The sequence below is a fragment of the Sceloporus undulatus genome, chromosome 7 (assembly GCF_019175285.1).
Source record: "Sceloporus undulatus isolate JIND9_A2432 ecotype Alabama chromosome 7, SceUnd_v1.1, whole genome shotgun sequence".
Classification (NCBI taxonomy): Eukaryota; Metazoa; Chordata; class Lepidosauria; order Squamata; family Phrynosomatidae; genus Sceloporus; species Sceloporus undulatus.
In genome coordinates this window covers 21,453,916-21,481,459 of record NC_056528.1, presented here as the reverse complement: position 1 = coordinate 21,481,459, position 27,544 = coordinate 21,453,916, and the positions used below count along the sequence as shown (strand labels likewise).

Sequence of the window (27,544 nt, the reverse complement as noted above, 5' to 3'; positions counted from 1 at the left end):
TCCAGCATATGGAGGCTGCGTTCCTCCATAGTCGATGGATTCACAGCCAAGGTCGGCAACACAATGTCCTGACACATGTGAAAAAGGGATACCACCTTAGGGAGGAAGGTGATATCAGTCCGGAGTACCACCTTGTCCTTGTGGAACCGGAGGAAAGGTTCATCCCTCCGTAGGGCACAAAGTTCTCCTGCCCGGCGAGCCGAGGTGATGGCCACCAGGAAAACAGTCTTCCAGGTTAGGAGTCTTAAGTCTGTTGTGGCCAAGGGCTCAAAGGGCTTGGACTGGAGGGCGGCCAACACAACCTCCAAGCTCCAAGCCGGGGCAGGGAGAGAAACCTGGGGGTAGAGGTTATTACATCCTTTTAAGAAGTTTTTTACCAGAGGGTCCCTGAAAAAAGAAGGCAAACCATCATATTGAAAATGTGAACAAATAGCAGACAGGTAACATTTTATGGAAGCAAGGCACAGCCCCGCATCCACCAGTGACATCAAGAAGTCCAGCACCACTGGCACAGTGATGCTCTCCGGCGACAAACTCCTTTCAGCAAGGAATGAAAGGAATCTCTTCCATTTTGAGGCATAGGATCTCTGGGTTGCAGGCCTATGCACAGCACGGATCACCCTCCGCACCGAAGGTGTCAGCGCCGTCAATGCAGGAGCCTTCAAGCCACCATCGGCAACGAGTCGATGTCGGGATGCTGAACCTTCCCCCCTTGGAGGGTGAGAAGGTCCGGCCTCGGTTCCAGCCGGAGAAACTTGCCGTTGGAAAGGTGTAGAAGCAGCGGAAACCATGGCTGTCTCGGCCACTACGGGGTGATGAGGATTGCGTCGACTCTCTCCCTGGACATCTTGGACACCACCCTGGTCAGCAGCAGAAACGGGGGAAAGGCATAGATCGTTTCCCGGGACCAGTCGAAGGCGAATGCATCTCCGAGAGGACTCTTGTGTCGCACCCGAGAACAGAACTGGGGACAGTGGCTGTTGGAGGCTGTCGCAAACAGGTCGACCTGGGGAGCTCCCCACCTGCAAAATAGGTCGCCGACTGTCTCTGGATGAAGCCTCCACTCGTGGCAGGTTGTTGTCCTGCTGAGCTGATCCGCTAGGGTGTTTTCTTCTCCTGGTAGGTGAATCGCCTGAAGGAGAATGCGCCTGTGGATGCACCAGTCCCAGATCCTTAACGTGATGTCTAAGAGAGTTCTGGATTTGGTGCCTCCCTGTTTGTTGACATAGTACATCACAGTTGTGTTGTCGGTCCTGAGTAGAATCACCTTGCCTGAAACGGTGGATTTGAATGCTTTCAGAGCCTTCTCGACCGCCAACATTTCCAGCGCGTTGATGTGGAGCGCACGTTCCTGCAGGGACCACTTCTCTCTTACGTATAGGTCCCGAAGGTGTGCACCCCAGCCTTCCATCGACGCATCCGTCGTCAGAGTCATTTGTGGTTGAGGCTGGACGAAGGGCATACCTATGCACACGTTTTGGGAGTCTAGCCACCATCGGAGGGAGGAAGTCACGGCCCTCGGTATAGTGAGCCACCTGTTTGGTGAGTCTGTCAATGGGTTGAAAACGGAGAGGAACCATGCCTGAAGGGGCCTGAGGCGCAGTCGTGCCCATGGGGTGACGAATGTCGTGGAGGCCATGTGTCCCAAGGCGACCTGTATGTCCCTGGCTTTGAGTCTCCTGCGCGAGTGAACGGCGCGCACTGCGGCTGACAGGGCCTGAAAGCGGTCCTGAGGAAGGTAGGCCATTGACTCTTTGGAGTCGAGAACGGAGCCGATGAAATGGACCTGCTTGGATGGGGTCAAGTGGGACTTCTCCAGGTTGACCACCAGACCCAACTCCGACAAGAGGTTTAGGGTAAAATGAATTGCGTCCTGGAGCTCCGGTCTTGACGGGGCTGTCAGCAGCCAGTCGTCGAGGTAAGGAAAAACACTGAATCCCTTCTGATGGAGGTAGGCTACTACTGGGGCCATGCACTTCGTGAATACTCGCGGAGCTGTGGCCAAGCCGAATGGGAGCACATTGTAGTGGTAGGCGACGAAGCGAGGAACCTGCGATGGGATTCTCTTATCCCGACGTGGAAATAAGCATCCTTCAGGTCTACCGTCACGAACCAGAGGTCCTGCTGGAGCAGAGGCAAAATGGAAGCCAGCGTTACCATGCGAAAACGTCTATATCTTAGAAAAGAGTTCAGTTCTCTTAGATCCAGTATGGGTCTGATTCCCCCATCTGGCTTTGGAACCGTGAAATATCTGGAGAAAAAGGCTTTGGGCCACAAATCCGGAGACAAGGGGGAGATAGCCCCTTTTTGAAGGAGGGAGCGCACTTCGTCGAGAAGGGTGCCCGAGGGGGCAGTAGAAATAAAAGCTCCGGGGGGCGGGAGCTCTTCGAACTCGAGGGTATAGCCCTTTCGGACGATGTTTAAGACCCAGGAGTCGGAGGAGATGGAGGCCCATATGGTGGCAAAGGGCCTCAGGATGTCAAGGAAAAACAAATTAGAGGAGGCGAAGCGCGCTAGGGATCTTCATGCCCTTTTCTTCCCCTGGTCGGGCTCCTGTCGGCGGTTCTTTCGGTACCGAGACTGGTTGCGATGGCCCGAGGAAGAGGACTGCTGAGGGGGGTAGCCCTGTCGCTGTGACCCCTGCTGATGGAACTGACATTCCTGGTAAGGAGACCTCTGGAACTGACCTTGGTGGTGTTGCCAGGGACGAAGACACTTGCGGAAGGAGGAAGGGCCCGGAGTGGACATGCCATGCTTGCGAGCGGCCGTCTTCATGCGGAACTTTTTGTTGAGCCGTTCGTCCGTGTCGGCATGGAACAAACCAGAGCCGTCGATGGGCATGTCCTCGATCGTAGACCTCACGCTCTGATTGAGGTCCGAGCTACGGAGCCAGGCGTGTCTTCTGAACGCGATGGAGGCCGACATAGCCCTTCCAACGCATTCCGTGACATTCCTAGCCGCAGTGATCAGCCAGCTGCCAATCGAGTGGGTCTCATCCCTGATCTCGGTCAAGGTCCTCTGTACCTCGTCGGGAACATCCGGGACTATCGGGGAGATGCCCTCCATCAGAGTCTGGACGTACGCTCCCATGCAAGCCGTGTAACTAGTGGCCTTCGCCGCCAGTGCCGCTGCCGCATATGCCTTCTTGGCCAGGGCGTCTATCTTCCTGGCTTCCTTATCCACCGGGGACGTTGGTTTGGCGTTGGGTGGAGGTCTGCTGGGCACCTTCCACTATCGCTGAATTCTGGCGCGGATGGGATATGAGCCACGGAGCATTGGGGGCCGCAACCTTGTACAGCGACTCGATCTTCCGCGGAGGCCCAAGAGGTGAAGAAGGAGAGTCCCAAGAACGCTTAAGGATCGTTTCCAAAGATGGAAGAAACGGAACACACGGGGGTGTTGGAACCCAGCCATGGACCCGACGTTCAACTGGGTCTGCTGCATCCGCCTCCAGGTAAACGAGATCAATGTCCAGGGCCCTGGACATCTTGATAATGTGTTCCGCGAAGGAACGAACATCATCCGATGGGGAGGCCGCTTCCGGGTAGTGAAGATCCTGCGGCAACTGGCGCGGGAGGTCTTCAACATCTGAAGGGTCTTCTATGCCGACCGAAGCGTCCGCCTCGGAATCGGAGGAGTCCAGCTGAACAACGATATTCTGCCTAGCTGGTCGCGGTGACGGCTGAAGCAAAGCAGCTCTGGAAGCGGGGACAGGGTCCCGATGGCGTTTCTCCGGCTGCGAAACCTCTCGGGGACGATCACGGGGGCGATCACCTGAACGCACTCCGGACATCGCGACGTCCCTGGACACCTTTAGGTAGAACTGGTCTGCCTCGGAGTCGTAGAACAGGCCATCATCGGCAGGCACCGTTAGAGGAGACAGGGGGGCCGGCGATGGAGACCTGGGGGGTCGCTCACTCCGCGCTGGGGATGGAGACCGCGAGGGTAGACCCCGAGAAGGAGATCTTGAGAGCCTGTCCCGGGAGTCTTCCTCATTTGAGAGGAGAAAGGGAACGGTCGTTGTCGCCGACGGTCCCGGGGTCGACGAAGTTTGCTGAGCCTCGGACGCAACCGTCAGGGTGTCCCGCCTCGGGGAATCTGGTCGGATGCGAGGGCGAACCAGACGATCCACATCCTTAGCCACCTCAGGCTCCTTGCGAGGGTGCTCCTTGGCGTGCTTCGCCTTCTTGGAAGCCGTAGCCTCCGATGTGGAATCGGATGCTTTCCTTTTCTTGGATGACGCGGAGCCCCGCGGTGCATCCGGAGGAAAGAAGGGGATAGGCGACTCCGTGAGCCTTCCACCCGGTCTGGGGGCAGCCTTCGCCTTGGAGGAGCTGTCCCTGACAGTCCCCGATCCATCCTTCGGGTCCGACGGAGCTTCCTTACGGGACCTGTGCTCCGATGCCGGCCGCGAGGTCTTAGCAGGGGTATCCCGTTTCCGAGATGAAGACGATGCGGCGGCCGTACCCACAGACCCAGATTTATGCGGGTGCTTGGTGGGCTTGGTGGTGGCACTGGGCTTGTCAGATCCACGGGCCACATTTGCATCGGGGTTGGGACCCCCGGAACGATCGGATGTCGATGGGGGAGCACTTGCCGGGCCATCTCTGGCAGAAAGAGCCGCCGAAACAGGGACCACAGGAGCCGAAGACGGGCGAGGATCCCCTTCCCGGATCTTACCCTGGGCTATCGCTGAAGTAAGCCGCGATTCCTAGTTCTTCCTGGCCTGGGAGGACATCGATTTGCAGAGGGAGCAGGACTTCACATCATGGTCCTTCCCGAGACAAAAAAGGCAGGAGGTGTGGGGATCCTGCACCGGCACTTTCCCCCGCAAATGTCACACTTCTTGAACGGAGGAGACATCGCTACCGAGGTCGACAGATCCAAAACGAAGTCCAAAATCAAGGTCAACAGTCCAAAAGTCCAGTACACGGGGGAAGAAGAAACGCCAAAGTCCAAAAAACAGTCCGAGTCAAAAAACCAGTGATCCAAAAACGAGCTAACACGAGCGAAGTTCCAAACAGCAGCCAAACGCGGCGGAAAAAATGGAACTGGGGAAAAGAGCGGGAATCGGGGCTTTATAGGAGGGGGGCGGGGTTACCGCCAAAAAGTTTCTATATGTTGCAAAGTGTACTTTGCCCAGTGATTCTAGAAGTATCCGAACAGCACTGCGCAGGCGCAGTGAAACCCATTTGTATGATTCGCAGAGACCACGAAGAAGAAATTTATTTGTAGAGCTGCTTTTTCTCATCTGGTGCCCTTCAGATGTTGACACGAGCACAGATACATTTCCAAGGTCTGATTTGCAGACCATGAGCTACAGACAGTCAGCATTATGCCTGCAGAACTAGGAGGGCTAGCTCCTTCAACGGAACCATTAAAAATGGTAAAAGGAAACAATAGCTGGAATTTAAAGGGTATGCAGATCCTGAACTCATTTTAGAATCATTTTCTGACTGTGCATGGCTGAGAAGGAAATCGTGGAGCACACAAGCAGTCAGTCAGACTGAATGGCAAGAAAACAATGAAAATGTCAATGGTATTCATGAGAAACTGCAAATGTTTACAGGAAGCAAGACAGCTGAGGTGAAGCAGGAACACCTTCTGACCAGACACCATGGCATTTCATGGAAACGGGGGTGGGGGGGCTGTTTTGTTTTTGAAGCCTGGAGAGCAGGGAATGATGACACATTGGAAGGATGAAACAGGTGCAAGGGAGAAAGAATGGACGAAGGAGAGAAGGCTGGCTCTGGGCATGTTAAAGATACCTAAAAGGATTTCACCAACGGGAGAAGTCAGAGGTTGGGCCTGACGGTTCCCCTGTTCATGTCAACAAAATGCTCCCTTTGAAAATCTTTCCTGCCAAGTAGACACAGAATGACAATCCATGATGGCCTAAAGGAGGTGCTGAAAAACCCATGTCTAAAGGCAAGGTGTTTTCACCCTTGGCTGGCTCATTTACTGAAGGTCAGAAAGTAATTAAAATCTAAAGGACATGTGGCGATCGGGGGAAGAGGACAACTGCACCCCTCCCAATCTCACAGGCAGAAGGAGGAATAAATGTTAATTGTTCTTATGCGTGAGCACAGTTCAGACAGACTGAACTTCAGCATTAAAATACTGGTATTATTTGAAAGGACACATACACACTCTATTTGGAATAGGAGTGTTTTAATAGGTTGTAGTATTTTGAAGTTAACAGTCAAAGTTAACAGACTGAAGAAGAAATGTCCAGAATGCAAACTGGTCTGTGTGCAGTAAAGGAGCAGGGAGAAGGAAAAGTTTGCTGTCTATCTCCCCTTGTGTGAGGAGGACCACTAATCCTTTACCCTTTGCACCAGGCTACTTTGCTCTGCTTATAGAGAACTGTGCAACATGAACAGGGTGTCTTCTTTGGGCTCTTATGGCACATGGACAGGAGGTAATGCAACACAAGGTGTGGAAAGTCTCCAAGGCATGCATTTCTTGAGCCATATGAAATGGAACAGAGGAATGCCATGATGAAGAACTGGAAAACTGAGCCATGAGGAATCAGAGCAGGCATCAGGTTATTTACCTAGCTTCTTATAATAATCCTCCCAAGCCTTGGAGAATTCCACCTGGCCTGACTGGGTGCCATTGTGATCTGGAGGAGGAAGGAGGAGGAGGAGAAGAAAGCACTGAAGCCCACCACACCACACATCTTCCTCTGCTCAATTTCCCTCATTTATTCTTTCTCAATCCAGAGCAGGGAGTAACACCAGCACAGACAGAGGCACTCTGGGCAGTAGAGGTGTGGCAGCAGTCAGGGAAAGAAACACCCTCTTTCCACAACCAACAGTTGGCTGAGTGGCACTGCTCATCCATACTGCAGGATACATTTTTAGCATGTGATGTATGCCTGGGTATTTCTCCCATTTGAGTTATTGTTTTCCAAGAAGGGACGAGCCTCTCTCTTCCATCCCCAAATGGCAGTGCTGAAAAATCAGGAGCAAATCTGTGGGGTTGCCCAATGGGGGAAGGGGGTATGGATAATACTGATCAGGGGTTCAGGTAAAGCACAATCTGTGTCTACACTAGGACTGGGGAAACACACAGACTTTTGGGCATTGGATTGCAACTTTCACCTGCTGACACCATCAGCTATTCAGGCTGGGGCAGAAGGTGGAATCTGACAACATTTGGAATACAACATATGGAAATGTTCTATTCTTGCCTCTCTTCTGGTACAGTAGAGGTACAGATACTTTAAAGACTGCACCCCTATGCAGATGTAGCTGAAAAACACAGACCTGCCGCCTCACATCTGAATAAACCTGCTTTGTGAGTCCTACTGTGGTGCGCAGTAGCCTGCAATCAGTTATCAGCATTGTCTTGGTGGGATAAGAAAAAACACACTGTATTGGACCACTTCATTCAGTGCCACATTCCTCACATGGTCCAGATGCTTCAGCAAGATCAAACAAGGGCACAAAAGCAAAATGAGATCTGGCCCCAATATCTGGCATTTCAGAGAGAATCTGCCTTTGCCACTTAGCCACAGAAAGAGACTAGCTATCCTAAGCCCAGGCCATGGCTGACATTCTTGATTATAACTTGCATTACCCTCAGCCACTGCTAGAAAGCCAAAGGAAAGAGGGCAAGCTAAAAAAATACCGGCATATTTTAGCTTAAAACACTGCAATTTGGAGGAGGGGGGTATTTCAACCTTTTTAAAAGGGAGATGTTGCATGAAGGTAGGGAAACTATGTTGCAGTGGGATACAGGGGGAGTGAAATTGCCTATCACTGTCTTAAGTCTTCTAAGGTGTGGTGCAATGGAGGCAAAGCTGTTTATTCACCTTTAATGGTTTAGCATTAATTGGCAGCAAACTCCACTGAACTGTAGTATGAATGCACACAGGGCTACACTGAAAGAGTTCTAGTGAGACCAAAAAATCTTGCTTAGGTTTCAAAGCAAGCCAAACTTTCTGTACCACCACTGTCACAGTTTTAATGAAACAAAGTTTTGGCCTAAAGCCTTGCTGGCAGTCCAAGGGACCCCATCCATTTTCAGAGAGGGATAGAGAGAGAGAGAGCAAGCACAGAATGAAGCAGAGTGAAGGGGCAGAAAGAGTACTGACACCAGTAGTAGTAATGTTACAGAAGTTAAGAATAAGCTGTCAGCCAAGAATAAATTGCTGGTTCAAATCTTGTTTCAGTTGGAAACTTGCTAGGTAGACTTTGGCAAGGCTTTGGACTAGTAATCTATCCTAAATTCCATCCTGGCTGGCCATGTTGGGGTATGCAGATCTGCTTCAAGGCTTTCTGGAATAACATATGTGAATGCTTGGGAGGCAAAAGTGCAGCAGGAAGCGTGGGTTTAATTTTCCTCAGTTTCCAAGGTAAATGGTAGTATGACCTAAAAGGTTAAGACTTGGTGGTGTGGTGATACCACTGCCCAAATGAGTGTGGCCTGGAGACAAAGCTGCACCCAACTTCATTTGCAAACAATATTCCACAGCTGAATTATCAGGTACATGGCAGGCAGCTGGCTGAGAAACAGCAGGGGCACTTGCTGATGCCTGCTTTCTCACAACATTCATAAGAAACAGCTTGTGAATTTATCTGAAAGTGCTGGCCCTTTATGGAACATCAGCAATTGTAAGAACAGGGTTGCTCCACTTCAACCAGGAACAGGCAACCACTCTTTAAATATCTGAATGGATATCATGTGAAAGATGGAGCAGAGCATACTTGTTTTCTGCTGCTCCAAAGATTAGAACACGACCCAGTGGGTTCAAATTACAAAGAAAGAGATTCCACCTAACATTAGGAAGCACTTCTTGACTGTAAGAGCTATTGGAGAATGGAATGAAACCTGGGAGGGGTGTGGATTCTCCATCTTTGGAGGTCTTTAAACAGAATTGGATGGGCATCTCACAGGAGTGATTGGGTTGTGTATTCCTGCACTGCAGGAAGTTGGGGAGGATGATCCTTTCCCACTCTATGACTCTATTCTTAGGCATGGAAGCCTTTGACTAATGTGGGTCTCCTGTTATGTAGCTCCATGCTTGTCACTTAGAATAAGAACTGCCTTCAGGGACCTTCTAGATGCTATGCAGAATGAATGCCAGGAGAGAGGTATGGACAGCAACCAAATTTTCTAATGTGTAGCAAAAACCATGCTCATATGCCAGAAAAGAGATGACCCTCTATGGAAACCTCTCATGGAGGGCCACTTTTTCTACATGTGGCCATCTTTTTAGGAAAGGAAATGTTGAACAATTCAACATACTTGACTCCGTTTGCAGTCTGAATTTACTATTGTATTAAATGAAAATTCTACTGCCTCATTCGGCATTATGCAGACAACAGTTTTTAACCCAGCATTCTGATTCCAAAAATGCCACTTTAGATGTTTCTGAAAATTTATAGTTCTGGCATAAGTACAAGAGTGCCTATTTCCCAGCCATGTAACCATTCAGAGGTTCAATTTCACCATCATGACAGAAACTCAATGAAAAAGCTCCCATTCACTACTCCACACATACATACCACCATGCATTTTTTTACAGGTTCCTGTGGCCACAGTCACACTGCCAGAAGCCACTTTTCCTGAATCCTTTTTGCTAATTCACTTATAGATGAGTGGCCTTTCCTACCCCTGCCCCAAAGTGTCAGGTTAAGAGGTATTACTTACTTGGAACCTGCTGCCCAGGCTGCTGCCACGTCTGGTAGGTGCCACCCCAGCCTTGTGTCATGAATGCCTGAGGACCACTGTGGGTGACAAAACAGTCAGTGATGAGAAACAGGGCTTATCCATGTTTGTCAAGAAATGAAACCAGGAGTGGGGAGGGTTGGGAAGCCACTTCCTCACACTAGGAGCTACAAGAAACACACAGCTTCCACCAAATGGATCAAGTCACCTTGAAAAGTAGCAGCTTATGCTATGCTCTACAGTACAGATCATAGTAGAGACCTATGCAGTGCTCTTCACCCTGTCAAGTTTCAGACACCCAAGTCAGAGGGTTCCTGGCTGGCCAAATATGGATCTCCAGGCTCCTCAAATCTAGACATCTAAGTTCTCCCCGGACCATACTCCCTGATGAGATGGATATTATGACTTATTATGTCCTAACCCTGTTTAAATATTTGAAGGGATGTCATACTGAGGAGGGAGCAAGCTTGTTAGCTGCTGCTCCAGAGAACAAGACTCAGAACTATGGATACAAGCTACAGGAAAAGAGATTCTACCTCAACATTAGGAAGAACTTCCTGACAATAAGGGCTGTTCGACAGTGGAGCACACTTCCTCAGAGAGTGGTGGAGTCTCCCTCCTTGGAGGTTTTAAAACAGAGGCTGGATGGCCATCTGTCAGGTATGTTTTGATTGAGAGTACCTGCACAGCAAGGGGTTGGACTGGATGGCCTTTGTGGTCTCTTCCAACTCTATGATTCTAGATGGTAAAGGGTCCCAGTTAGTCTGCAAACTATCATGAACAGTTCTGCTCCGTAGAATCTCTCATATATATATATATATATATATATATATATATATATATATATATATATTCAATTTCTCAGTTACCCACAGCTAGCATTTAGGGAACTGTGGTCAGTGAGGTGTAGTTGTATGAGGACACCAAGGTTGAAATCCCCATTCAGCCACAGAAACCCCCAAGTGACCTTGGACCAGTCACCCTCTCTCAACGTCAGAGGAAGAAAATGGCAAACCTCCCCTGACAAAATCTTTTCAAGAAAATCCCACGAGAGATTTGCCAAAATCCACGATAGGTTTGCCCTAGGTTCACTGTAAGTTAAAATCCACTTGAAGATGACAACAACAACAAAGTCCTAAAATCTCTGTATTATATGGACGATCACTACTAGAAGCAGCAACCATGTCAAAAGACAAAGGCAAGCAGGACAACTTACTTTTGATGAGGTGTAGCGGGTGGTTGGCTAAAGGGACTCTGGCCGAAACCTCCAGGTCCACCCAGGCCAGTACCCTGGAAAAAAAACAAGAGTCATTCACCTCTCCTTTCCTGAGATAAGGTTCACCTACTCTATCAGACTATGTAGCTACTGAACATTTCCTGTATCAGCTGGAAAGCTTGCACTGATTTAGGTTTATGGGGATTCTCTATCACTGGAATTGAGGGCAACTCACTGCCACTCACTTTCCATGGCTCCAGAGGCTAAGACAAGTAGCAATGGATTCAAACTACAGGAAAAGAGATGCCACCTAAATATCAAGAGTAACTTTCTGATGGTCATAGCTTTTCAACAGTGAAATATGCTGCCTCGGAGTTTGGTAGAGTCTCCTTCTTCAGAGATTTTTAAGCAGAAGCTGGATGGCCATCGGTTGGGGGGGGGTGCTTTGATTGTGTATTCCTGCATGGCAGGGAGCTGGACAACTCTATGTTTCTGACTTTTGTTCTTTATGCTACACTGGAGGGAGGAATGTCAACAAAAACAAACTATGCAGAGGACTATGCTGGACACATTGACCTTGCCAGCATTTGCTTTGTGATCATTTCAAGGCTTTCTGGTCACCTCTGGCTCTTAACATGGTGCAGAAGCCAGAAACATTCAGAAAGGAAATGTGTACTCACACCAACTTTCTCATCTATGAGATGTCTTGCAAGCTCAATCTGTTGGGGCACACCCCGAATGGTGAATATCCGAACATTGGGGTCTGTGTTGGGAGGTGGGTTTCTCTGAAGCTCCACATGTGCACCAGATTGCTGGTTTATGCTCTTGATGTTCTCTCCACCTGCAAAAGATCAAGAGGAGGTGTTAGGGGAGGAGGAAAGATGTTATAATACAGTTTGCTCATGCTTTCATTTAAACATCGGTTGTTGTTAATTGCCACCAAGCTAGCTTCTACTTACGGCAACCCTACAAATGACAAACCTCCAAGACACGCTGTGATCCACAGTCCTACTTTGATCCTGCAAACTCAGGACTGCCAGAGCTTCCTTGATGAAGTCTATCCACCTATAATGCAATCTTCCTCTTTTCCTATTACCTCCTATGGCCACAGGAACTTTAAAAATGCATAGTGATGTGTATGTGTGAAGTAGACAAAGTCATGAATGAAGTTTTTTTCGTTGAGTTTTTGCCATGATGGTGAAACAGAACATCTGAATGACCAGAAGCTGGGAAATGGGCACTCCTGCCCTTGTGTCAGAAACATACATTTTCAGAACCAACACTGAGACCAATGTTATTATATTTATTTGTATCATCCTTTCCTACCAAAATTGGGAGTCAAAGTGGCTTACAATTTACAATTTAAAAGAACAATACAATTAAAAACATACAAAAGTGAACACTAAGCTCCTCAACATTTTGGGAGATACTGGCAATTCCCCAAGCGGAATCTCCTGTTATCAGTGAGAATTGATAAGAGCCCACCATTAACAAGGAGACCATGGTTGCAACTGCATGAAAAGAGCGAACAGGAGAGGCTTGTATGAGGGTGGAACAAGACTAATGAAAAGTTTAGTTTGACTTGGCAGCTAAAAGACTAAAAGACATAAACATATGCCCGGGAGGGTCTCAGTCTCTTAATGAAATTTGCTTAACAAAGGGTCCCACTGCTGCTACAATGGTTTGATTCTTCCGTAGCAATTTCACGCAAGAGTGAAGGTTAGCCTCGCTCAAATAAGAGGAAAAAAGGGATGGAATGGTGTGATATGCATGACTCCCATCCTGCATAAGACCACCAGTTGAAATCCAAGGCAAAAGGGCAAAAGCAAAGTGGCAATTAGCTGAGCATTTCTAATCATTTGCTCAATTTGGACAAACCTGAGAGTTCAGCATAATGTAAGCGATTTAAGGCACTCTATAACTCCAAATCCAACACCTGCAATGACTGAACAGGCTGGCTTGATATCCTCAAAATATATTACCACTCCTAGTTTGGAGTTAGTGGCAGAAGGGATGTTTTCAAATAAGCAATTAGAAGAGTTTTAAGCATAAATGCAACACTTGCTTCACCAAGTTAAAAGATGATGTGGTTGTGGGGGTAAGTCATATACTCCTCAAATACCTGAAGGGCTGTAACAGAAGAGGGTGAAGACTTGCTTTCTGTGCACCCAGAGGCTAGGATTAGACCCAAAAAGCTTAAGTTACAAGAGGGAGAGAACCCCATCTCAGTGAAAAGAGGAGTCTGAGAATGCAACCAGTCACAGGGGAAGGTAGGACGCATTAACACCATCCACTGTTCCAAAGTGAAAAAAGCTTACTGCTTTGACATAAACCTGTATTTTACAGATGCTAACTTCAAGACAATAAATTCTTTGAAGTATGTGCCTTCAAGTTGTTTTTGATCCATGGGGTCCCTATCACTGGGTTTTCTTGTTCAAAGGGGACTTGCCTTTTTCTCAGGCTGGGTGTAACTTGCTCACGGTCAAGAGGTGTGTTTCAATGGCTGAGTGGGGATTCGAACCCTGTTCACCATATCCAATTCTCAAAGCACTATACCATGTTTGTTAGCTTATAGGGCATTCGTGTATACAACTATCCCATGCTCATATTCTATTTACTTCTCTTTTAATTTGTTTTCTTCTTTTACTGCACCCTCTACCTTTCTACGTAAACATGCATCCTCAAGAGTCAAGGTAGCTTGGTACTCAATTACAGTACTGCAAAGAGCTTATAGCATATTATCGCTGAGCGAACATGGCCTGCATTTAAGCAAACTGACCTATGTCAGGCTTCCTAAATGAATATGTGGATCAAAATACAGTAGCCACGCACCTCTTTGAATTTAACAGGCCATTTTTTACACCCACAATTGAACACAGAAATGCATGTATCACAGAAGAAACTGAATACAAAAGTATGATTTCGTGTGTGTGGTTTTAAAAATGGAAGACTGATCCCAAAACCGGACAGAATGGAGTTAGGAATAGAAAAATGTGAAATAGATTGGAAATAGGCAATTTCATTCATACCCAGTTACTTCTATGAAATTAATTTAGTACCAATGTAGTGCTGAGAGCCAGTGTGGCGTAGTGGTTTGAGCACTGGACTAGACTTTGCAGACCACGGTCTGACTCTCTGCTGAGCCCACTGAGTGATCTTGGGTAAGGTACACTCTCTTAGCCTCAGAGGGAGGCAAAGGCAAACCCTCCCTGAAGAAATCTTGCCCCAAACCCAGCTCCATAGGTTTGTCTTAGGGCCACCATAAGTCAGAAAAACAACACTAACTACCATCAATGTAGTAGCAAGGGTGACAGTGCTTTAAAAAAACCAAGTAGTATTTTGGATGTGGAAAGACTAAGAAAGCTCCTATCTCAGTCATATACTGCCAATCCGTTTTATGCTCAGAATAAATGCCACAGATGATTTGGGATTTAAAATGCCTTGTCCTAAATTGACAAGGTGTCAAATAGCATGAAGGCAAATCTTAACATGCTATTATCCCATTTACTTCAAAAAGAGAGATTTCCTAAGGAAGACATGTTAGTGCCCCTAACCCTTTCCCTCTGGCCCTGGAGAAATCCACCCACTGGCCTTGGAGCCAAACCTTGATGAGAGGACCTTTTGCCCTTTAGAGGAGCTTTCAAAAAGAATCACAGGCAATTCATTTCCTTGAGGAGGAAGAAAGGGGGATTGATAATGAGCTGTTTGCCCAGTAACCCCTAGTTATGCCACTCCACACTGCTGTTAATTTGAACAAGAGGCCTTTAAAAAAAAGAGTGCACCCCCCTTACCCTTGGTTAGGCTTAGCAAATTTGACTGAATACCAAGTATAGCTTTTCCAATACTGATGCAAAGCAAGAGAAAGTGTTTCACTTTGGTCTTCACACTCATTGCTTTGGCCTGACTGAAGCCTCTGACCTAAGACAAATTTTCCAGGTTCCAGAAGTACCAGGGTTGTGCAGTTGGAAGCACTCTTTTGATTGAGCCACAGTTAGCTGAAATGTACTGGCTCTGGCTTCAAACTAAAAACTTATGACGACCTGAAGGCACACAACAACACACAGCTACTTATTGTGCTATGAGTGATTCATATGGTGGTGAAGAAATGCATTGTGCTACCATTTTTTAACGAAAATAAATTGATTACTAATTTATATATATTTGCCCTTTATGATGGAGTCAAAGCAGGACAGTAGAAAAATAGAAGATTTGGATTTGAAGATTTCGTGTACTGACTGCTCAGTGTTAAGACAGCCAATGAAAATGGAACAAGCAAAGATCAAATATTGGGAGATAAAACTTTGTTGTCTCCCCCCCCCCCCCCAAGAACAAGAGAAAAGAAAAAAGGGGGGGGGGGGACTACAATTCCCAGAATTCCAGAAGCCAGCACCGCCATTCTCCACACATACCATGTCACATTCCATTCTCTGGGAAAGTCTAGGTTTTGTCCCACGCCAGCGTTACACTCTGGGGGGACATGAAAGTGGCCAACAGGGCAATATTTTCCAGGGCCAGGAAAGTGCCCCCCCCCCCCCGTTTGATGAAGAGAGCCATCCGCTTAGCACATGGTGCCTGTCTACGGAGAGTCATTCAACAGGAGCCTTCCATTCTTCCACCTGACTGAGGCATGGAGGGGCAGAAGCACTCAGGCAGGGGGCCCCACAGCTGGACAGTGAAATTGTAAAGCAATTAATCAAACAGTGCTAAAAGGCCCCATGACAAGAGCCCTGGCTGGCTGCATTATCTGTCAAGATGGCTGCATTTATCATGGAAATCTACCCCCCACCCCACCCCCAGTCTTGTTTCCAAGCGCTGGCACACAGAGGGAGTCCTTGACCATTGTAAAGCTGCCACCCCCTCTCCATAACTTTCAGACAAGGAAAGTAGCACTTGCTTAGCACCATCCCATCTCTTTAAGAGTCAGGCAGGGCAGGTGAGGGAGGAGGAGATTCAGCAATTGCCTCCTACAGAGTCAGCCAAATTCTGACACCAGCCCTTTGCTGCTCAAGCAAGAATATGGGGGAGCAGAATCAAACACTCAATTTCTATTTTCTTGGGACACAGAATACTTCAGAAAAGCATTAAGCTCTTGGAAAAACTTTAGCTTAAGCTCTCAGTGCAAGTAGCGAAGTCTTCTATTTGTATGACTTCAAGTCCATTTCTGACATACAGTAACCTTAAAGCGCATCTTGCGTGGGAGTTTCTTGGCAAGGTTTCTTCAGAAGTCTTTGCCCTTCACTGAGGCTTAGAGGATACGACCTGCCCAAGGTTCCCCAGTGATAGTTTTTTGTGGGTGTTTCGGGCTATGTGGCCATGTTCTAGAAGATTTTCTTCCTGACATTTCACCAGCATCTGTGAGTTTCCATGGTGGAGGAGGAATTCAAACCCTGGTCTCCCGGAGTCCTAATCCAACACACAACCCATTATTTCTTGACTTTGGAATTTCCTTAAGGAACACTGCTTTTGCAAATCAACCTCCAATTAGGAAATGGTAATACAGTATTTGTTTACTTACATGGAATTTCAAGATGGGTTTAAAATGGAAAGTTTTAAAGAAAGGGCTGAGGGTGATGTATGGTTTTAAATCTGAACTCTTTTATTGTGTTCATCTTTTAATCCTATTACAACATTCAATTTTTTGTATGTTGTTTTTAGCTGTACTGCTTTTTTAAATTGTAAGCTGGCTTTTTGTCCCAATTTTGGGGAAATAATGGGATAGAAATAAATATAATATAAAATGTCCAGTTAAGGGCTCAGAATTCTTTTTTTTTTTTTTACAAGCTTGATTTCTTATCTCCCACTTCAAGGGTAAGGCAGACAGAACCCCAAGTTTACTTCATAAAACCTCAAAAGATGCAGGAGGGCAACTGCCAAGGGTTTGGCAGGCACACTGGTCTTCCCAATGTTGTAACCTCACTATTCTCCATTTTTAGAAACTTCAAAATGAATGAATGAATGAAATAATGAACAAATTGCCCACCATAAGGCAAATGCATGGGGAAGTTCTCCCCTAAAGAGCATTTACAAAACATTTTTTTGCAAGAATGGGGCCCAGGGAGCCTCAGAAACATTCCTTGTGAGCCACATATGGCTCACAAGCTATACTCCTCCATCCTAGGAATACCCTCTTTTCCCAATGTGGCATACCCTCCAGGGGTTTTGGACATCAACCTCCCTCCAACGCTAACCAACATGACCAGTGCTAGGAGCTGTAGTCCAGCACCACCTGGAGGACTACAAAGTTAGTCCTATAGGGTTATAAGACTATCTGATGTGGGAGACCAGTAATTATTTTTCCTGTGCTAGGGACCAGAACCATATTTGTGTCCACTCACTATGACTACCATATATACTCAACTATAAGTTGATCTCATGCATAATTGAGGGCAAGTTTTGGGGCCAAAGTTATGGATTTTGGTATGACCCATGGATAAGTTGAGGGTAAAACTTTGAGGCTCCTCAGGTCCATGGTGGCTCTTCAGTGTGTTCCCAGCAGTGGACAGAGGCTCTTTCTCTTCTGCAGCACGGAAGCACCAAAGAGCTTCCAGTTGCAGCCATTTTTTCCTTAGAATGGGGTTAAACAGTCACAGGCACCTTTGCCCCTGGGGAGGAAGGTGTGTGTGTGTGTGTGTGTGTGTGTGTGTGTGTGTAACTGGATCAGATGTGACTCCCATAGAAATAAAAATTGCCCTGCCCTCTTTCTCCTTCCAGCAGCCCAGTCCAAGGCATGGAGGGAAAGTGGGGAAGAAGGTGTATGTGTTTGTCACTGAATGAGCTGCCATTATCGGTATTACCATACTGACCCGTATATAAGTTGATTCTGGATTTTGGGATCAATTTTTGGGCATACATTTCTAGACTTAGAGATGAGCATATATGATTTTCTTTCTTCTTTCCAGGGAGGGGCAACCAAAAGTTCACAGCACCCATCCACAGGCCAGGTCTTGCAATAGGACTAACGTAGAGCATTTCCATTCATACAATCCTTGGGGATGGGTGACCTTGGGCAAGTCACAATCTCTCAGCCTAAAAGTAAGGCCATGGCAAATCCCCTTGAAACAAATCTTGCCAAGAAAATACAAGGAGAGGGTTAATATTTATGAAACACCAACATGATATAGTAGATTGAGTGCTGGACCAGAACTCTGGAAGACAAGGTTTCGAATCTCTGCTCAGCTTTTGGTGGCCTTGGGCAAGTTCTACTATCTCAGCCTCAGAAGAAGGCAATGACAAATAAATCTTGTCAAGAAAATCCTATGGAAGGGGTTGCCAAGAAAGCATTATGAGAGGCAGAATGGTGCATCACTTTGAGTGCTGCATGAAGATTCCTGGAGACCAGGGTTCAAATCTCAACTCAGCAACAGAAACCCACTGGATGGTCTTGAACAGTTCAAAGACTTTTAACCTTTGAAGACGGCAATGGCAATACTCCTTCTGAACAAATCGTGGCACAAAAATCACTGATAATTTTTCCCTAGAGTTGTTGTAAGTTGTAAACTACTGAAGGTACACAACAACAACAAATTCAAACTCAACTGTCTTTTACAAACTCTGAGACAAAACACCTCCAATTGCCATGATGCTCACCTTTGCCTATGACCAGTCCACATTTATCCGCTGGCACTGTGTAGGTGATTTCTTGCACACCTCCAGGGGTGCCAACGCTCCAGTCTCCACGGCCACGACCTCTTCCCCGGGCCACGGCAAGACTCCCAAAACCATCACGCTCCTTGAAATGAAAAACATGCCAGTCATTAACACAGCTACAACCATAATTTGTTCACAAACAAGTACCCTGACCAAAAGATACAAGGAATGTTTAGATGCTAGACTCCCATACAAAAGGCACAGGGTGCTAGTTACTGTGATGGACCTGTTGTTATTCATGGCCTCACTTTTTAATGGATGGTGGGCTTTGCACTTTTCAACCTCCATTTACTGAGAATTTTTTCTATTCAATTTAGTCTTGTCAATTCCCACAAATATGGCTGCTTGAATTATGATACTCTTTGGAGTCATGGGGGCTAGAGGTGCTTTCAATAACATACCAGGTGTTCTCAGCAGGAGGCCATCACTATATAAGTATTGAAGACCTGGTGACTGGACAAGGTGTTGCTGCTGCTGTTACTGTCTCTGGTTTACATGCACAGGTTCAGCAGACACACCCAGGAGTCAAATGGCACACCGGGGTAGCAAATATGAGGAATCCAATCTGTTCAGCCTATCATACTGCTGCTCATCCCTCCAGGTTGCAAGAATGGGCCTAAATCTTGGCCGTCTAGATAGAGCCAACCCTACTCACCTGTGCTGTGAGAATGAGCTCGTTGATGATGTGAGCAGCATGCTGACACCGATCCGGGAGACCCATGACCTGTGCAACTCTTTCTGGACTAATCCCATCATCTGTAGAGCAACAGGAGACAGAACCTAAATGAAATACAAACAACAAATTCTCTCCTAGGCAAGGGGTGATGCCCCTATACTCCAACATGGAAGCAACAAGGTCAATTCTGTAACAACCTCTTAGGTGGGGTGGACAGATGTCAGGATTCTAGGATGTTCTCAGTATACTTTTTAAGCTAGAACCCTGAAATCTATCTGTTGGAACTTAAGAATTTGGCCAGAAACCTGCTCATGTTTTATGCTAGTGTAGCTCCAGTGTGGTGTTGTGGTTTGAGTGTTGGACTAGGACTCTGGAGAAAGTTTGAATCCCCACTCAGCCACTGAAACCCACTGGGTGACTTTGGGCAAGTCATGTTCTCTCACCTTCAGAGGACGGCAATATTTCATATTTTTATTTTACAGGAGGTAGCATAGAAAAAAATATATATAAACACGTTCATTATTTCACTTTTTACTGGTCTCTGATGCTCCATAAAGGATGCATTTATTTGCTTCTTCTACAACATCCTCCAAATATTTAGCCATCAGCTCAGTACTTTGCTCCACACAGGTTCATTCCCTAGCACTAACAGGGAAGGTTGGGTAGGCCCTGTATAAAATCATGGATTGCCAATGCCAGAAGTGGTAAATGAAAAGTCACCAGATTTGTCTGCTCTAGGAGCCAATTCCACTAAATCCACCGGCTGCCAGCTGAAGCCCCTCACTCCATTAATACTAACAATGGCTGAAAGTCCTACTTCCAGTTTTCTAAAAATCTTGGTTTTGATGAAAACAAGCCACCAAGTGAGAGGAGGAGCTGGTGGCTTGTTTTAAATGAGAATCACACTTCCTGGAAGTTTCCAGAAATGTAGCCTGGAAGTTTCCAGAAATGTAGCTCTTTCTTTAATAGAAAAAATGTATTTTGGATGTTTCTGGTAGTTCCAGGTGCTGAAAAATTATGTGGAAGCCATGTGCTGCCATCACCAGTTTAGATAATACTGATCTAGACCATCAGTGTGTATCCTGACTGCACAGGAGACAGCAGCTTCACATGTGAGAGAAAACAACTGTTAGTCAATAGCTGTACACACAAAATCAGGCAAACCTTTGAGAAAAGGTGTACAAACCTGGTTTAAACTGAATCCTAACACCAGCATCATTTTGGATCTTTTTTATCATTTCTCCGTTTCTTCCTATTACAATTCCTACGGCAAATCGGGGCACCGACACCTGCAGGGAAAGCAGTTAATAAGAGCATGAGTGAAAAAGGTAGTAGAGACCCCATCGACCACATACTCTGCTTGAATAACTGTGTACTCAAAGGTACCTTTGATCATTCCATTTAAATTCAGCTCTACAATTCTCAGAACTGGTTGCACCTCTCTTGGGAAAGGGGGCAAGTTAAACATCATTCCCAAAGCCTACCACTTAGATCTGGAAGATGGGACATTCATAAGCAAAGTAATGTTGCTGGACACCCTGATGACACAGGAGCTCCTGTCTAACTCTCATAATCACTGACAATTGGTCACACAGGTGGGACCTCTGAAGTCCAACAAGATCTGGAAAGCATCAGGTTTCTCCACCACTGCTTTATACTGTATAGTGGTGGTGTTGAACAGGAGCTTCTGTGGTGGCTGATCCTAACTGAGCCTCTTGGACTACTGCAGAGGAGTCCACAGTTGATGCTACAGTATATTTATTTCAGAATTGCCCCAGGCAAGCTTTCAGCAAAATGGCACTCAAGGCAGCTTACAAGGGGTTCAAGAACCACAACACACTGCATATGAATGTGTTCTACTGAAGATGTAATAACAACTGACACAGGAGGACTCCACCATTGGCTCATTCTGAACCCCATGACGAACATCACTCTCATCCCACAACGAACCCATCTCTTCCATCCTCCAGGGCTTGCCCTAACCCTATTGCCTTGGTTGCAGCAGCTGCCTCTCGGTCTCGCCTTTCTACTGCCACCTCACAGGCCGACCTCCCACGATCCTTTCTACCCACTTCTTCTGCTCAGGTCCGACAGAACCCTCTCAAGCTTCCTCTGGCTCCCAAGGCCCAACTTCAGGTCCGACCTCGGTCCCCTCCACAAAAAGTCTCTTCTCTCTGCACATCCTCAAGGGCCCGTCCTGTGATTTCGGTCTTCTCCAAGTCTGCCAACTATTCTGACACTGACTGTACTCGGTTCATCAGTCTCACAGTCTATGATACAGCCTCCCTGACTGATGACATCAAGTCATTTGCGGGACAGGTGCTCCATATGGGAAACGCTCTCCACATAGATGTCCTCCATACCAACTCTGAGGCTCTTGATCCCATAGACGAGGGTGTATATGGCAAGGTGCCAACTCCCGCCGCGATCCCATTTCTCCCTTCCATGATGAAGATAGTCAAACGATCCTGGAACTTTCCTTCCTCCACACAGTCTACCTCTAAGAAGATAGACAACTTGTACCGGATCATCCCTTCTAAAGAGTCCTGGCTTTTTGAGCATCTTCACCCAAATTCTGCCATAGTTGAACCTCTCAACTCCGTTTTACGCCTAACACGGCAACCATTCCTAACAACAAAGAGGGCCGCAAGCTGGACACCATGGCACACAAATCTTATGCCATTGCAATCCTAGACCTCAAGATTGTCAACTACATGGCCTAAATGGCCGCATATCAACAAAGGGCTTTGCCCCTCTACTATGATCTTTCGGATGGAAAAAAAAAAGCCGAGCAATAGCATTGCATACTGAAGCACATATGGTGTGTTTTCTTTCTCCATTACTCGGTCTCCCTTCCCAAACCAACGTCATTCGGGATGGCAATGGCCCACTTACTCCCCCCAACCAGGGTAGAAACAGCCAGCATTCTGATTTCCAACACCAACGTTTCCCTCCTCAAGAATCTGCTTCCTCGGGAAACATCAACACAAGTCAAAATACAAATAACCCTTCAATAATAATAATAATAATAATAGGATTTATTTATATACCGCCCAATCACTGGGAATCCCAGTGGTTTACAACAGAGGGATAATAAGAAGGATCCTGACCAATGCAAACGGCATTTCTGAAAATTTTCAGCACACTTCGTCCTTTCTCCTTCCTTTGGGGATCATTTGGCCCATTTTTACCATTCCTGGGCCTCTATAACATCTGATTCCTGGGTATTAAAATTTTTCATCCTCCTTGATAAACTGCGCTCCCTCCTCATCAAAGGGGCCATCGAACCCCTAGACCAATCTTGAGCCCGAGACTGTTTCTGTTCAAGATATTTTGTTGTTTCAAAGCCAAATAGAGGCCTCCACCCCATTCTGGACCTACACTTCCTAAACTCTTTCACCTGTTCTATTTCGTATGGTAACGCTAGCATCCATCTTGCCACTATTACAGGCATCAGACTGGTTCACCAATTTGAATCGCCAGGATGCTTACTTTCACATCAGCATCCGATAGGACCACCGAAACTTCCTTGCCTTCTATGTTGGTCCCAATTGCTTTCGCTACCGTGTTTTGTTCTTCGGATTCTCCACAGCACTGAGGGTCTTTACCAAGTGCATGGCAGTCGTGGCAGCTTATCTCCGTCAACAGAATGTCATTGTTTTTCCTTACCTCTACGCTTCATATGCGCCATGTTAGATTCCAACATTTCGAGAGCATATCTTCCTCTAGACAGGTTTTCCAACCTTATGTTCTCCATCCAGTCCTGCCTTTCTGCCAGGGCTCAGACAGCTCAGGTCGCCCTAGGCCATATGGTATCCACAACCTATGTCACACCTCAGGCCTGACTTCGTCTGCGCCCCTTCCAATCCTGGTTCCTCTTGGTGTTCAACCCAGCTCACAATCACCCACAGAAATGGATCACCATTCCAAGACCGGTTGCCTGTTCTCTACATTGGTGGCCAAGTCCAAAGACTTTTTCAGTTTAGGAGATGGCAACTGGCCAGTCGCCTTTTTAGTGGGCTTTTTTAGTTTCTCTGGGATTAGGGACCCAGGAACATCAGATGAGGGTTTGCCCTCGTCCCAAGATGTTTTAGCAGGGGCCCTAGAGGTAGAAGGAGGCTTAATAATTTGCACGTAAATTGGAGAATGAAGGTGTATTGCCCTATTTTCCCTGTCCTGTGGAATGAAGGCCTTACAATGAGGGCAGATAGACACATTATGTCCCTCATCCAGGCAATGGAGACACATGGAGTGGCCATCCTTGCTGGGAATTTTGCCTCCGCACTCAGTGCATTTTTTAAAGGACATCGTGAGTAGACCAAGCCGAAGGAGAAGACAAAGAATGGTCAGGAAAGACATGTGTTATCATTAGTCAGAGTCCGAGAAAAGCCAAAACACTACCCAGAAGAGAGGTCAGAGCCAAAACATAGTCAAAAGTAAAACTGAAAGGAAGGAGCAATTTCCAAGTCAAGTTCCCTATGCTGCTCATGCAACGGACAAAAGGAACTGGGAAAGAGCGGGAAGACACTGGTCTTATATAGGAGGTGGATGGAGCTACTGCCGAAAAGTCTTCCCTAGTGATTCCAGTAGAATCTGAAAATGCTGCGCAGGCACAGAATAACCCATTTGTGTGATTCGCAGAGAAGGCTATTACACATCTCCCTCTCTACTCATCCCCCATTCCCATTATCCCCAAAGATAAGCAATAAGGGGTGTACATACCTCTATGCTGCCTCCACCCATCCTGGAAGTAAAGTCATTGCGTATGCCTCGGAAGTCCACCTGGTCTTTCTCTCGGATGATTTCCAATACCATCTCTCTTGCTTGCTATATAATTGGGGGGAGGAAGGGGAGAATTTATGCTGGGTGAAACACGTGTGGCAACTGCAACCTAATATTGCATCATTTGTGCTGGCTAGGGCTGCTGGGTCAACATCTGGAAGGCTGTACAATTCCCACCCCCTCATAGAAGGAGAATTCTTGTTCAAACTACCAGTCAGCTCCTCTTTCCAAGCAGGTATCCCACGCCATTCTATTTACTGCTTCACATTCCCTAACAGATATTCATTATGCGATGGCTTCTGAAGACGCTCAATTCTCTTTCTTAACTGGCTTTCCTTATTTTTGGCATAATATTAGATGTGTTCATATTTTTGTTCACCCCAGGTTCTCCAAAGGATATAAACACCCCATGGTCCTGTTTCTTGCAGTCCCCATTTAGCTATATTTCTGTTAGAATTCATCACCTTTGTTGGCTACTGGAGTAACAGGACTACCTATATTGGATCTCACGTAGCTTCATGCAAACACAAAGTTTAGGTTTTCTTGAAGAAAGTAAAATCTAACTTGCTGAACTTTGTGGTTTAATTTTTTAAAAAAAGCCCTTGTGGAAGCAGGTTGTAAAACACAGAATCATTACTTTGAAGGGAGAGAAAGAGCCTATAGCATTCAACAAAGATAACTTTTGTTTTAAGACAAATATATGGAACAGGAAGTTCTCTCCTCTCTGGAAATTACTCTCAGGCACAGGAATCAACAGTTGCTGGGGCAAAAAGTTCCAGCCCAGCAACAGGGGCATTGTAGCCAAATCTGTTCACCCTGCAATGCTCCAGCTTTGAAGATACCTTCTCTAAAGAGGCTTATTATTACATATATATAGGCCCTGCTGTTGTCTTAAAGAGCGCAAAGCACTATATGCAGTTTTCTTTCCTGTTTTTGTCCTTCAAACAACTCTGGGAGATAGATTAGCCTGAGGGATGTTGTGGTTGTTCCAAAGTCATGCAGGGAGCTTCATGGATAAGTGGGAATTTGAACTCAGGTTTCCCCAGTCTTAATCCAACACTCAAACCACTGCACTCCACTGTCTCCCCTTCTGCTGCATAAATTTTTTTACAGAGCACAGAGTAGGTCCAAACATTTTTCACAATTTAAGGTTCTGCATGCTCATCTGGTTTTCATTCCTGGACGAAACTCAATTTGGGTGAGCTGTTACTGTGAAAGGAACCAAGATATAAAAGAGTGGTGGTGCTTGAGCCCCTCCTCAAACACATACACAGAGGCGATCACAGCTCACACAAGCGCTGACAACTGTGCCATTATTCCAAATCCCTCTAAAACTCTATCAGCACGACGGCAAATCCTCTTTGATACACACCTGTACTTTAAAAGCATCTCCAGTAATCCGAAGAGGTTTATCCGCTCCAGTCGGTAAAGGGCCATCTTGGATCATAATCATTTTCACGCCTGTTCGTTCCTGCACATGCACCATGTAGGCAACGGGGGAAATAAACACACACGCAAAAAATAAAATAAAATAAATGGAATGTCCAAACAGGCAGAAGGCTATGAATGCAATAATAAAAAAGGGGACAAAAGCAACAGGAGCTCTCCAGATTGGTCATTCAAATATGTAAGTGGCTTAGGGTGACCGAGACAGGCAAGTGATTGTAAAATCCAAGTGAAAGAGACCAGAAAGAAATTCCACTACCACCCCTTCACAGTTTTATTTTGTACAAATACTGTTTCTGCTGCATTTGACCCAAAAAGAGACCTGCAGAAAGTTATGCGTAAACTCCACAGAACAGCAGAAAAGCCACTAAACATGCCTACTGGGAGACAATTTGACTTCTTAAAGAAGGAGCTGACAGAAGAGAGAACTCTAAGAGATGTAATTCTCCTGTAAAGTAAGGTATAGCGCCTTACAACAGCGTGGAATGAGGTGCCTAAGGCTTCTGGCCACATCTTGTTTTAGAAAAATGCAACAAAATTAAGAATTTTGAAGATGTGGCCCACAGTAGATCTTGAGGGGACAACACTGGACCCACCCTTGCCCTAAAGGAAAAACTGAATGAATTCAAGAGATATCTAGGGCCAACCCAGAAGGACAATGTTCTCCCACTGTTCCAACACCACAAATTCTCTGAGACTTTATTAGCCAAAATCCAAGATCACTAAAACATGACAGCCAGTGGTGCAGCTAGGTAATTTTAGGCCTATTCTTGTGCCTTTTACTCTTTCAGTGGTCATTACTTCACAAGTAATTTTCCTTTCTGACCTCTACATCCACACAGCAACCTTCCATACTACTTCCACTTTCCTGATACATTACAGCTGCACACACAAAAGACAAAAAATCCACTTGACAATCCTAATTAAATCTCCCCCCCCCCAAAAAAAATCACCAAAACATGAAGTTTGGCATGTTAATCATGCTTCAGTCACGACACTATCGTGGCTGGAATCCTGTTGCTGCCCAATGCCAGTGGCTGGATTTTATACAGGCCTAGGCAATGGTGGTTAAGAGAAAGCAGAGAAAATATGTTGGCCCAAGAAACCTCTTTCTCCAATGCCTTACACATTAGGAATGGGCAACTGTATGGGAGCAGGGATCAATTTTCACCCCAGGACCACCCATTCCTATGTCCCAGGCATACTCAAAATGATATGAGAACATTTTTGGCCATTTTTGAAAATTTGTTTTCAGAGCTGTTGGGGGCTTATAAGAGAGTGGATAGGTAAGGGACATTGCCGCATTTGGCAAAATTCCATGTTGTGGACAAAGTAGGACATTCTCAATTTGATAATTTTGGATATAGATATGGAAATCCTTATCAAAATGTTTTAAAATAAAGGAAAGATGCTGTGGTAACTCACATCAGTTCTGGTGGCTATGCCATGACCATATGCTGGCCCAGATGTCACAGTCTGGACCTGTTTCCTACTGCTCTATAATCTGTTACTTGGTAGTTGACATTTGGGGGTTCCCAGGCTGTGGGGCCCTAAGGTTCAGTCCTAGCTGTCCTACTAGCCACAAGATTCTCCCAGTGCAACATAAACTCTTAGCAGAAGATGGATCAAGCAATTTCTAAGGAAGAAATGGAACTCTGCCCACCTGCAGTTGCTTTATCGTCTCTCCTCCTTTGCCAATGACCAGGCCTACTTTGGATGCTGGGATGAGAATCTCTTGAATGGTGCTGTTGCCATCCACGTCGTTGTGGAAGCCAGGCCCATTCCGACAGCGGTCCACAATCTGCCCCAGTAGCCGCTTAGCTTGTCTTTATTGGGGAGGGGGGACACAGAGAAAGAAAAATCATCAAGGAAAACAACTATTAGATTGTACATGCATTTCCCATCTGGCTAGGTCAGGGGTGGGGATGTTATAAAAATGCAGGATGATTTGAAGGGAAGGGAAGAAAAAAGAAGAGAAAGGAGAGGAAACAGAAATGAGAAGGTAACTAGGGAGTCACTATGGCAACTTAGTGGTTCAAATATAGTAAAACTGCTCGCAAATATGTCCCCATTTTGACTTTGGACAAGAGGTCTGACAC

The 27,544-nt window shown here is 46.3% G+C and overlaps 1 protein-coding gene across 5 annotated transcripts in view; it reads right to left on the bottom strand.

The window, feature by feature from the left end:
- FUBP3 (far upstream element binding protein 3) overlaps positions 1-27,544 on the bottom strand; it is a 73,757-nt gene that overhangs the window by 12,946 nt on the left and 33,267 nt on the right. For 3 of the 5 annotated variants that reach the window (XM_042478760.1, XM_042478762.1, XM_042478764.1), the window contains 9 exons: positions 27,109-27,271; positions 25,372-25,470; positions 23,940-24,044; positions 20,404-20,506; positions 19,197-19,321; positions 18,482-18,623; positions 11,575-11,735; positions 10,895-10,968; positions 9,661-9,737 (listed from right to left, as the gene is read on the bottom strand). In XM_042478760.1, the coding sequence (XP_042334694.1) occupies positions 9,661-9,737; positions 10,895-10,968; positions 11,575-11,735; positions 18,482-18,623; positions 19,197-19,321; positions 20,404-20,506; positions 23,940-24,044; positions 25,372-25,470; positions 27,109-27,271 (1,049 nt within the window). The remainder of the gene's footprint in view (positions 1-9,660; positions 9,738-10,894; positions 10,969-11,574; positions 11,736-18,481; positions 18,624-19,196; positions 19,322-20,403; positions 20,507-23,939; positions 24,045-25,371; positions 25,471-27,108; positions 27,272-27,544) is intronic. The other 2 variants (XM_042478763.1, XM_042478765.1) reach the window with 1 other exon arrangement.